The sequence below is a fragment of the Rhinopithecus bieti genome, unplaced genomic scaffold (assembly GCF_001698545.2).
Source record: "Rhinopithecus bieti isolate Rb0 unplaced genomic scaffold, ASM169854v2 scaffold_7681, whole genome shotgun sequence".
In the NCBI taxonomy this organism is placed as follows: Eukaryota; Metazoa; Chordata; class Mammalia; order Primates; family Cercopithecidae; genus Rhinopithecus; species Rhinopithecus bieti.
The window spans coordinates 6732920-6745884 of NW_016806571.1; the positions used below are offsets into that span (position 1 = coordinate 6732920).

General features: G+C 40.2%; 1 protein-coding gene across 2 annotated transcripts in view; it reads left to right on the plus strand.

Annotated features, from left to right (window-relative positions):
* WDR43 (WD repeat domain 43) overlaps positions 1 to 12965 on the plus strand; it is a 56274-nt gene that overhangs the window by 22548 nt on the left and 20761 nt on the right. For both annotated transcript variants that reach the window (XM_017877021.1, XM_017877022.1), the window contains exons 6-10: positions 1691 to 1793; positions 6944 to 7008; positions 9054 to 9225; positions 10530 to 10616; positions 11864 to 11995. In XM_017877021.1, coding sequence (XP_017732510.1) covers positions 1691 to 1793; positions 6944 to 7008; positions 9054 to 9225; positions 10530 to 10616; positions 11864 to 11995 — 559 coding nt within the window. The remainder of the gene's footprint in view (positions 1 to 1690; positions 1794 to 6943; positions 7009 to 9053; positions 9226 to 10529; positions 10617 to 11863; positions 11996 to 12965) is intronic.

Consider the following 12965-nt stretch of genomic DNA (forward strand, 5'->3'; position numbering starts at 1 on the left):
TGCTATGGACATTTTTTGTGTACAAGTCTTTATATGGACATGTGATTTCATTTCTTTTGAGTAAATACCTAGGAGTGCAGTGGCTGGATCATATGATAGGTGTACATTTAGCTTTTCAAGACATCACCTGATTTTTTTTCAAAATGGTTTTATCATTTTGCATTTTTACCAGCAGTGTATGAAAATGGGAATTCCTTCACATCCTTATCAACACTTGGTGTACCATTTACTTTTAGCCATTCTAATAGGTGGGTAGTGGTATTTTGTGCTGTTAAATTGCCTTTCTCTAATGGCTCATAATGTTAAGAGTCATGTTTTTGCATTATGGATATCCAGGGATCCCAGTATCATTTGTTGAAAAGATTATCTCTGCTGACTTGGTTTTGCATATACCCTTCCCCTTGTAACCCCGAACATCTACACACACCCACACATCCCTGTACCCACACTCTTATCCCTATATCAGTTCTCATTTATAGTTAAGTCCTATAAAGTCCCCATGAACACTGATGTAGGCAATAACATTACTCCTTTGGGAAATAGAAGATTAGGTTCCCATGAGCCTCCAGTTACAACATTTTTGTCATCTATTTATTTTTTGTTTATATTATTTATATTGTAAAGATAGCCAACTTGTAACATTTTTGTCATTAATATATAAAACTTTGTTTTATGTTTGTTTCTATTTAAAGATACCTTATTTAATGCGTATGTTTTTGATTGATTAACTTGGAATTCAGAGCACTACAACTCATGTCTGAGTGAAGCTTATTTAACACATATTTTCACTGTAAGGTGCATCACAGCCTTCTTGTGCTTAGGAACACCATAGAGCACCTCAGAAGTATGCTTGGGGGCCATTTTAAATAGTGAAATCTCCACGAAAGCACAAAAGTGCAAAAAACATGGTACTAGGTGACCTACTTGTTGATAGTATGAGAACGGCAGTGGGAAGGCAGAAAGTAGCTACCTTAGCTGAAGACGTTGAATGTGTTAGGCAACTCAGATTTTTCACTAGTCTACATGACTGAAGGAGCATAAAATTGTCACAGTGATTTTGAGGTTACAAATAAAATTTGCAAAAGATGAGTTTGCAAATAAGGAATCCATGAATAGTGACAATCAATTGTATATGTGTATATATATAGGTCTGTTTCTGTGCTCTTTACCCAATACCATTATCATGTTAATTCTCCCCAAATTGACCTATAGATTCAATGCAGACCCATTCAAAATCTTAGCAGGCTTTTTTGTTTAAGAAATTGACAAACTGATTCTAAAATTCAAATGGAAAAACAAATGACAATAGGCAAAATCATTTTGAAAAAGAAGAAAAACATTGGAGGACTAAGATTGATATCAAGACCTGTTATCAAGTGGCATTAATCATGACAGTGTGGTGTTAGTATCAAGGTAGACAAACAGATCAATAGAAAAGAACAGAATGTTACTCTTGTTTAAATCTGCTACAAATGCATTATTGCTTTCTCTTTTCTCAAGCAACCATGTTATATGGTAGTGACATGGGTGTTTCCCTTGTTTTGATCTTTAGTCACTTTTCCAGTTTTCGAAAGATGACAAAGCTATTGGGAATCTCATGTGCCGATCTCCCTGCCCCCTTAGGTGTTTGCCTTTTTAGAAAAAAAAATTAAATCTGTCTTGCGATCTAATTGCTGGTTTTGTTATCTAGGCAGGTCCGATCAGAAAACAAAGAAAAGAGTGCAGTGATGTCATTTACAGTTACCGATGAACCTGTCTATATTGACTTAACTTTGTCAGAAAACAAAGAAGAGGTAAATGGCTCGATTTTTGAGAATTTGTTTTGGGTTTCACAGATGTTATTTTACAGTCAAGGTTTTGATGATTTAATGACTTGAAGAATAGAGAGGACCTGAGGGAGTAACAACAAACTGTAACAAAATTTAGACTGTTCAAAGGAACTTAAATCACTGTGATAATCTCTTATGGGGGAAGGGAAAATTTTGTACAGGACGGTAGTAAATTCAGGAACTCGTTATGTGAATTAAGAAAAGTTGTTGAGATGGATTTTGTTGCTAGGAGTATGTATATACAATTCTTTAATCAGATGAAATTGTTGGTGATAGGTCCTAACTAAGGTGTGTGTGTGTGTGTTTTTATTTATGTATATATACATATAAATAATCTGGTTTTTAAAAAATTTTTTTGAGATGGAGTTTCGCTCTTGTTGCCCAGGCTGGAGTGCAGTGGCTTACCACAATCTCCACCTCCCGGGTTCAAGTGATTCTCCTGCCTCAGCCTCCCGAGTAGCTGGGATTACAGGCATGCGCCACCATGCCCAGCTAATTTTGTATTTTTTAGTAGAGATGGGGTTTCTTCATGTTGGTCAGGCTGGTCTCGAACTCCCTATCTCAGGTGATCTGCCCACCTAGCCTCCCAAAGAGCTGGGATTACAGGCGTGAGCCACTGCGCCCAGCCTATATATGTATATATTTTATAAGAATGACGTCCTCGTTTGCTGCCTATAAAAAAAGAATTTTTCATGTAAAAATTAGGGATTCGATGATTAAAGGATTAAACCTGTTGTCACTCAAGTACTTGATGTTTCTGTTTGACTAAAGCTTTGCAGGATTTTGATTTGCGCAGAATCTCACGTTTTTAATGCAAGTTAAGGATATTTCACTTTTAAGTCAATTTAGTTTTGAAATGCATATTTTGCATTAACCTCTAGGATTTAGAGATGATTTAGACATTTTTCATCATGTTTTAATACTTTGAAAAGTGTTTTGGGGAAAAAGCATTGGTTTAAAACTAAAAAAATTTTGGTTTACTGTTGTTTCTGGCTGGGTGTGGTGGATAACTTGAGCCCAGGAGTTCGTGACCAGCCTGGGCAACATAGCAAGACCCTGTCTCTACAAAAAATAAAAAAATTAGCTGGGCATGGTGGCATGCACCGGTGGTCCCAGATACTTGGGAGGCTGTGGTGGGAAGATTGCTTGAGCCCGGGAGGTTGAAGCTGTAGTGAGCTGTGATCTTGCCACTGCATTCCAGCCTAGGTGACAGTGAGACCCCGTCTCAGTAAATAAGTAAATATATATAAATTCTGTTGCTAATAAACTTGGCTTTCTAATATGAAGTGGGGGCCATTGATGATCAGATCAGTGATTCCCTATAAAGATTTTTGTCTTTAAGAAAACTAGTAGGGGCCAGGCGCAGTGGCTCACACCTGTAATCCCAGCACTTTGGGAGGCCGAGGCGGGCGAATCACGAGGTCAGGCGATCGAGACCTTCCTGGCTAACACGGTGAAACCCCATCTCTACTAAAACGACAAAAAATTAGCCAGGTATGGTGGCAGATGCCTGTAGTCCCAGCTACTTGGGAGGCTGAGGCAGGAGAATGCTGTGAACCCGGGAGGCGGAGTTTGCAGTGAGCGGAGATAGCACCACTGCACCCCAGCCTGGGCGACAGAGCAAGACTCCATCTCAAAAAAAAAAGAAAACTATTAGGAATCCTACACTTAATTACAATAATGATTTAATGTTATTATAAAGTTGTTGGACACGCTTGTGCATATTCAGTGTGATCAGTGCACTCACTATTCTGATGATTGGACGTTCTGATCATAGGGAACTCATGAGAAACATTTTGGTATTTTCCCCTGTAACTTTTTTTTTTTTTTTTTTGAGACAGAGTCTCTCTTTGTCGCCCAGGCTGGAGTGCAGTGGCACGATCTTGGCTCACTGCAATCTCCACCTCTGGGTTCAAGCAGTTCTCTTGCCTCAGCCTTCCTAGTAGCTGAAATTACAGCCTGCACTACCATGCCTGGCTAATTTTTGTACTTTAGTAGAGACAGGGTTTTGCCATGTTGGCCAGGCTGGTTTCGAACTCCTGGCCTTGAGTGATCCGCCTGTCTCGGCTCCCCAAAGTGCTGGAATTACAGGTATAAGCCTGCAATTTTTTTTAGACAAAATCTTGCTCTGTCACCCAGGCTGGAGTGTACTGGTACGATCTCGGCTCACTGCAGCCTCTGCTTCCCAGGTTCAAGTGATCCTTCTGCCTCAGTATCCCAAGTAGCTGGGACTATAGGTGCATACCACCACGCCTGGCTAATTTTTGTATTTTTCTAGTAGAGATGGAGTTTTGCCATGTTCGGCAGACTGGTCTTAACTTCTGACCTCAAGTGATCTGCCCGCCTTGGCCTCCCAAAGTGCTAGGATTACAGGCATAAGCCACCCTGCCTGGCCAAAAGTTTTAAACCTTTATTTGTGTGTGTGTGATTTTTAGAGGTAGGTTCCTTAAGTCTAAATACAAGTAATTTATGGAAGAAAAATCACTTTCTTTGGAGTAGCAAAACTTCCCACTAGTCTATGTAGAGAATAGACTGAGGGGTGTTTTTGGTTTGTTTTTTTGTTTTTGAGACAGAGTCTCCCTCTGTCGGTCAGGCTGGAGTGCGGTGGTGTGATCTCAGCTCACAGCAGCCTGTGCCACCCAGGTTCAAGCAATTCTCCTGCCTCAGCCTCCTGGGTAGCTGGTACTACAGGCGCGCACCATCACACCCAGCTAATTTTTGTAATTTTAGCAGAGATGGGGGTTTCACCATGTTGGCCAGGCTGGTCTCGAACTCCTGACCTCAGGTGTTCTGCCTGTGTTGGCCTCCCAAAGTGCTGGGATGATAGGTGTAAGCCATTGTGCCTGGGCAAGACTGAGTTTTTACTTTCTCTTTTTCTGAGTGAATTCTGTTGCTACTTTTAGATTTAATTTTAGGTTTGATTCAGAGTTTATCTTGGAATACTGTTGGCATTATATTTAAAATGCTCAATAATAAAGGAGGGAGCACAACTGGTAATTTTTGTTTGTTTTGTTTTGTTTTTGAGATGGAGTCTGGCTTTGTCGCCAGGCTGGAGTGCAGTGGCACAATCTCAGCCCACTGTAAACTCTGCCTCCCAGGTTCAAGTGATTCTCCTGCCTTAGCCTCCTGAGTAGCTGGGACTACAGGTGCATGCCACCATGTCCAGCTAATTTTGTATTTTAGTAGAGACGGGGTTTCACCATGTTGGCCAGGATGGTCTTGATCTCTTGACCTCGTGATCGGCCTGCCTCGGCCTCCCAAAGTGCTGGGTTTACAGGCGTAAGCCTCTGTGCCCAGCCTTTTAAATGATTTTTCAACATATTAAACTAGGAGTGATGGATCAGGAAGCCAAGATCTAGTTCCGGCACTTCATATAAGATTGTAGTTAACAGCAATAAGTTAGAATTAACATTCCAAAACAAACCTGATTATGGTATTGCAGAATAATCTGCTTATTTTATCTTCAAAAATTGCCAATCTCTCTATAGAAAGTTGGAGATTAGATTTGGATGCCTGTCAGTTAAAGTTGCAGAACGGGGAACTAGAAAATTTGATGGTAGGGAAATGATCTCTTCCCCTAAACTTTGTTTTCTTTTCTTTTCGAGATGGGGTTTCACCCTGTTGCCCAGGCTGGAGTGCAGTGGTGCCATCAAGGCTTACTGTAGCCTTGACCTCCCCGGGCTCAAGTGGTCCCACCCTAGTCTCATGAGTAGCTGGGACTACAGACGTGTGCCCACCATACCCTGCTAATTTTTATTGTATTTTTTGTGCAAATGGGGTTTTACCGTATTTCCTAGTCTGGTCTCAAACTTCTAGGCTCTAGCTATCTTCCCGCCTCGGCCTCCCAAAGTGCTGGGATTACAGGCCTGAGCCACCGTGTCAGGCCCTCCCTGACAGTTGCCATGTAGCACTAAACCTCAGAAAGACTGAAATTTACCCTAATAAAACGTCTCCTTTCTGAAATTTCTTAGTTTTAAATACACCAGTAAAGAATTTTAAACATTTTCAAAGTTGTTTTCACAATGGAAGTTAGTCTCTTTTTTCTAGTTTTTTTTTTGTTTTTTGTTTTTTTTTTTGAGACGGAGTCTCGCTCTGTCGCCCGGGCTGGAGTGCAGTGGCCGGATCTCAGCTCACTGCAAGCTCCGCCTCCCGGGTTTACGCCATTCTCCTGCCTCAGCCTCCCGAGTAGCTGGGACTACAGGCGCCCGCACCTCGCCCGGCTAGTTTTTTGTATTTTTTAGTAGAGACGGGGTTTCACAGTGTTAGCCAGGATGGTCTCGATCTCCTGACCTCGTGATCCGCCCGTCTCGGCCTCCCAAAGTGCTGGGATTACAGGCTTGAGCCACTGCGCCCGGCCTCTTTTTTCTAGTTTTTAATTGATATATTACAGTTATGCAAAGTTAGTTTTAAAACGTTTTATATATTTCATTTTCTCTCAATATATTGGCAACTCCCTGAATTCTCTCATTACCTTTGTAACTAGAGTAGGGATAGCAGTGTTTTGAAAGTGCTTTCATTTAAGCTTTCCTTAAGAAAGTTCCAAAATGTTAAAAAATGAGCTTTAGAGAGGCTGACAGCAAGAGTCTGGTAGGTAGGAGCATGCAGAGAGCCTAGGCCACTCACATTGATAGTGGACGGAGGGAGAGAGGCAGTGAGGGCTTATAACACCCCTTTCTAGGTGGATAGGGGTGTCTCCAGACAGCTTAGGCCACTTAAATTGACAGGGGATGGAGGAAGAGAGGTGATGAGGGCTTACAACACCCCTTCCTAGCCATACGTGCAAAATGGCTTTTTCTGTATTCCCAGAATGAGGGACATGTCAGCTCCACATTGTCAGCCTTTGCTCTTGGTGGTAACTTTGTTCATCTAACTTCGAGGGCCCATTCTCCTTGACTGTTACCTTCTTGGCTTAAATATTTATCTAGAATCTTGACACCACCACCACTAATGGTTATTTTGACAGAGGTAATTATTTTTAAGTGGATTCTTGCTTTTTTATTTTATTTTTTTCTGGTTATATAATGGGGTGGGAAGGAGAGCTGAGTTTTCATAAGTTAGATTGGGGACTGGAGTATGTTATCCATTATAATACGTTGGTTACATTTTTCTTTCAGCCTGTCAAGTTGGCTGTTGTTTGCAGAGATGGTCAAGTCCATCTTTTTGAACACATATTAAATGGGTAAGTAAGAAATTCTCCAAGTAAGAAATTTGTTTCTTTCCCTGACTTGTTACTTGGTCGTACTCCCACCGGGTTATTCTTTGCATCATATTACTATTCAGCTAGATTATTTTGAAAACAATTTCTTTATCCACATGACTATATACATTGCCAATTAAAGCTGGGTGTCAAATTTATATATTTGTGATTAGGAGAGTGGCTTTTTATGATGCATCCTTAGTAAATGTTGGATAATTCTAATGATACATTTCAGAAGAGAGTGGCTCAGTTGGAGAGATTCACTTGTGAGCGTTGATGATGTTTTCTTGATCTTTGAGCGTGCTTTACTTCCCCTTGCCAGTGCTGTTGTTTTCATGGACAGAGGGGAGGATTGTTGTTAGGTTGTGTAGCAATCATAGACCAGGAGTGAGCAAACTGGCTTGCAGGCCACATTCAATGGAGACTATTTGTGGTCTGGGGAATCTGAAATTTTAATTATTTTGCCCTTTTCAGAAAACTTGCCAAACCTTGTCATTATACCGTAAACATGGTCTGAGACTCAGTTTTGCACACAGTTTGTTAAGCTTTAAAATGGTTTTAACCTCTTGTCACTTGGCACCCTTATTTTAAAATACCAGTATAGGAATTTATTTAAATATAAACAGATTATGAAAAAAAGTGTATACTCATTTCAAAACACCCAGGATGCCCAAACACTTGATTTTAAAACCCGAGTCTCCCTCCATTGAGTTCTGCTCCTCTCAGTGACTGTTAACCTTTTAGTGTGTAACTCTTGAAGCTTTTATTTATAGAAGGAATGTATAATTGAGACTCACAAGAAGTGGGGCCTTTGGTGGCTGTCCACAGTGAGGACTCCTGGATGTGTGTACCTGGAATGTATAATTGAGACTCAGAAGAAGTGGGGCCTTTGGTAGCTGGCCATAGTGAGGACTTCCCGGGCAGTGGCAAGCCAGTGAAGGATTACAAGCAGAGGATTCGATGAGCTTTGACCTAAGTTTTAAGATAGTCGTTCATTGGGAATAGACTATAGAGGGCGAAAGGCTAAAGCAGAGATCCCACATCCTGGGTCTAGAGATAATTGTGGAGTCAGGATGATAGGAGGAGTAAGTTGGAAAGATAGGGATCATGAGATGCTTACACCTGGAATATTATGCAGGGTGTACACTTGTGGAGAATAAGTGGTAATAAGATGTGTAAGGTGTGAGGAGTTTGTGGCTGAAACAGTGAGGAGCATGTTCGTTTGAGAAAGGAGTTGACAGATCTGAGTATCAGAAGTGTCCGTCAACCTGGACACTGGGTGTGGAAACCACTAAGAAAGGAATTCATTTAGAGTAATATTAGAAGTAATGATCTCAAGCCATTGAAATCTTTAAGAAATGTGGATGGCGGCAGAGATCATTGGATGATGATGGCAGGAGGGAGCGGTAGCTGGTATCTGGTGACAAGAATTGAAAAGATTTTAGGGACAAAAAAGGGATAGACTTTTGTTTTAAAGTGTTAGTGAAGAACAAGGAACTCACTTGCATCATGTCCAAGGCCGCTGGCACAAAGGGTATGGGAGAGAAAACAGGTACAAGTTGGGAGTGCTGCAGGGACAAGCCAGGGTAGAGGAAGAATGTGAAGAGAACCCCTAGAGAAGCCATTGAGGACATAATTTTGCTGCTGGAACTACATTCCAGAGGCTTTTGGGAGTTGGGAGAAACTGGAGACGGGACTGACTGGAACAGGGCATGGACAGAACCATACAGAACCTGAAGTACAGGGTGGGGAGAGAATGTTTGGCAGTTTGGGGTTCTTGGTGGGGCCTGAGAAAATGAGAGAGGGGGAAGTGGGTCTCCAGGCTGATTTGGTGGTGAGGTTTTGAGCATGGGTAGAGCTAGGTGAGATCTTGAAAGGAGCACTCATGTTCCAGAGACCCAGGTGATTCCTGATGGCAGTATAGAGGGTAGAGGAGGGTCACATTTCATGACTTGATGTCAGTTCCAGAGAGTTAGTGTGAGACGTTTTTTCAGATTCTCTAATCTCATTTCCCCCTCCATTTCCAGGTACTGCAAAAAGCCTTTGACTTCAAACTGCACAATTCAGATAGCAACACCTGGGAAAGGCAAGAAATCAACACCAAAACCCATTCCTATTCTAGCTGCTGGTTTTTGCTCAGACAAAATGTCATTGTTGCTTGTATATGGCAGTTGGTTTCAGCCTACTATTGAGCGAGTGGTACGTAGCTGCTACTCTGGAGTAAAGCAATATAGCATCCCTATGTCCATGCAAGAGAGTGATTTTAAAAATAACAACATTGGTCTTTAAGATAAATAATATATTCTTTTTTAATTAAAGGATTTCTTCATGGAGTGGTTTATTTTAATTTTGAGAGCTCTGTATCCAACATATTTTAACACGTGGTCAATATAATCCATTGTTTGAGTTATTTATATCAGTCCTCTCCCTTGGTACTATGTTTTAAAAATCTGGTGTGTATTTTGCACTTCTGGCATATCTCAGTTTGGACTAGCCACATTTCAAGTGCTCAGTGCCACATGTTCCTAGTGTATTACTAGTTGGGCAGTACAGGTATGACTTATGTTGAATTTTGCCTAGTTACAAAGATATAAATCTTAATAATAGGGTCTCTTAGTGTTAACACTCATTTTTTAAGTGGAAATGTAATGGGCAGTGCAATGATTTAACATTGTTTACTACAGACATTTCTGTGAAGACTTGTGAGTTATCATAAGCATGTACAATACGTTATTTCTTAAGCTTGCATTTAAAATACTTTTACTTAGTATGGTCCTTAGCAAGACTATCAGTGGAATATTATATGCCCACACAAGCATACATACATATGGTTTAATAAAAAAAAAAAAAGGAGAAAAGTGTTAAGCTGTACACATGGCTCCTTTCCGTATATGAATTCCATGCCTCTCTGGTTGCAGCCATTGTTGACTATTTGTTTTGTGTCTTTCCCGATATTGATTAATTACATGGGCATATAGAATTATGTATTACTTTAAATCTTTGTTGGTTTGCTGCATCTGACTCCCCCAATCCTATTTAATATGTCAGAACATACAGATGCATTTTGTTAATCATCAGTGCTATCTCTGACTTGCTTATGGAGAGGACAATAGGAGAGTTAAGAGTAGAACCATTTACTATTTTGAGCACAGACTATTTCTTAAAAGGATGATGAACTGATACGTTTTCTTTAAAACCTGTTATATTTCAAAATTCTGTTGACCTTTAAAACAATAAAGGTGAAAATTCAAGCAGTTCATAGCTGAGGAAAGTAAACCTTGGTACCCAATGTCTTCAGAGTTAGCATTTGTCTTAACTGCCATCAGTCTGAGTGGTGATCATGGTTAACAATTGAGTATGGAAGCCTTCTATACTTTTTAATATTTTATAAAACGCACAAGTAGTCATTTATTTTCATTTTGTTCTTGTTTCCATTTGCTTTGTTTGACACTGTCTTTTTTTTCTTTCCTCTCATCTCCCCCTTTAAAAAAATATATTTTCAGGCTTTAAACTCCAGAGAACCTCATATGTGTTTAGTAAGAGATATTTCAAACTGCTGGGCCCCCAAAGTAGAAACAGCTATAACAAAGGTGAGCACATTACAAATTCGAAGTTTTAAGAAAAAGGATATTTCTTTGGGTGAATTTGGGTAAATGGAACTGTTACTTAGTATTATGATTAAACTGAGTTTATCTTTTTATTCTTTAATATCTTTATTCTCTTGTCTTATAAATTTTGTGGGATTATGCTTTTAGATGTCAGGATTGTACTCCTGATTTGTTGAGTGAATGAGTGAATAGAAGACTAGCGGTTGAAGACCTTGGATGTGGTTCTTCCCTGCCCACCATGCATAATCGTCTGGGCCAGGAAGAATGTAGGGATAAATATCAATATCAGATTTACCAATAGATGTTTTTTATCAGTCTCAGTACTTAAAAGAGCATTACTCCCCATCTCCGCTAAAAATACAAAAAATTAGCTGGGTGTGGTGGTGGGCGCCTGTAGTCCCACCTACTTGGGAGGCTGAGGTGGGAGAATCACTTGAACCTGGGAGCCGGAGGTTGCAGTGAACTGAGACCATGCCATTGTGCTCCAGCCTGGGCGACAGAGCAAGACCCCATCTCAAAAAAAAAAAAAAAAAAAAAAAAAAAGAGCATTACTTTGCTGAGAGGAATGCTGTATTTCAGGGTGTAGTAAAACCATCATGGGGCTAGAATTTAATACCACAAAAGCATAGGAACATCATCATGGTGCTCTATTTTGCATATAATTTGGTGTCTACATGTAGGGGACGTGTTTCATGGTTTAATGAGAAAGGGAAAGCCAAGATATGCTGTGATGACATCCATATGGTTTCGCTGCTGGCTGAGTTTCAGAGATGACACCTTTCTCTTGGCTGTCTGAGCATTTCTGGCAGAGATTGAATTCCGGAGGTAGTTGTAAAATGTGTAACTTCACTTTTTAAATTTTTAAAAATCATTGTGTCCTTATGTAATCTGTAGTTTTTTAAAGCCAGTCAAATTTAGTAGTGGGGGCTTGTATACCAATGTTAGTGACACTAAATATTAATAAGTTCTGATAACCTACTACCATCGGGCCAGTTGGATTTTACTCTTATGTGGTATTGTAAGCTTTAAATTCACAGTCTTTCAGATTGTCACCTAAAAAGTTTGTCAACATTCAATTTAAAATATATCTTAAATTGATATCATATTAAATTAATTATATTGCATTTTTCCAAGAGAGGAGCCCTTTTAAAAGCTGTTTTCTCATTGAGGATACGTAAGGACTAAGGTATGATTTCCTTTTTCACACTTTGGCTGTTCCTGTTGAACAGGTGAGGACACCAGTGATGAATTCTGAAGCAAAAGTTCTGGTGCCTGGGATTCCTGGTCATCATGCAGCTATCAAGCCCGCTCCTCCACAAACTGAGCAAGTAGAGAGCAAGAGGAAATCAGGGGGAAATGAGGTAATGCAACCACTGTGACCATATATTTGAGTTTGTGATTTAAAATTACTGGGAAATTGTGGCCGGGTGTGGTGGCTTACGCCTGTAATCCCAGCACTTTGGGAGGCTGAGGCAGGCAGATCACGAGGTCAGGAGATCAAGACCATCCTGGCTAACACGGCGAAACCCTGTCTCTACTAAAAAATACAAAAAATTAGCCGAGCATGGTGACTGGCGCCTGCAGTCCCTGCTACTCAGGAGGCTGAGGCAGGAGAATGGCGTGAACCCGGGAGGCGGAGCTTGCGGTGAGCTGAGATGGCACCACTGCAGTCTATCCTGGGCGACAGAGCAAGACTCCGTCTCAGAAAAAAAAAATTACTGGGAAATTCTAATAAGTGTGTTGGATAGAGCCAAAGTTAAATCTTCAGAAATTTACTGAGATTTCTGCTGTTATGCTCTTTATGCTCTCTTTTATCTTCACCATCATAGGTTTCAAAATTCTAGATTGTCATCTTTGTTTAACGGAGAAGATGGAACCTTTAGTAACTAGAGAGGGTGCTGTTTTGACCATTAGTAGTTAGCTAGGTAACATAAATGGAGTAAGTCAAGCCAGGACTTGCTGTGATGACTATCATTGGGTTTCGCATGTTGCTGAGTTTCAGTGATGCATCTTTTCTCTTGGCTGTCTGAGCAGTCCTGGCTAACTTAGTGCCATGTTGGTCTCTAAAAGTAATAGTCATTATAACTGCGTAAGTGTTTATGATTTTCATGTTTTTCTCAGTTCGAAAATCCTTTGTGGTTACTGTACATGTCTGTGGAGAGTTGTTTTTTATCTTCCATTCACATTCTTCCCTCTTACATAAGGAATCTGGAATTTTAACTTTTTTTTTTTTTTTTTTTCCCCTTCCCTTTTCCCCCCTTTCAAAAAAAATTTTGATTTTTTTTTTTTTTTTTTTTTTTTTTTTTTTTTTTTTTTTTTGAGACGGAGTCT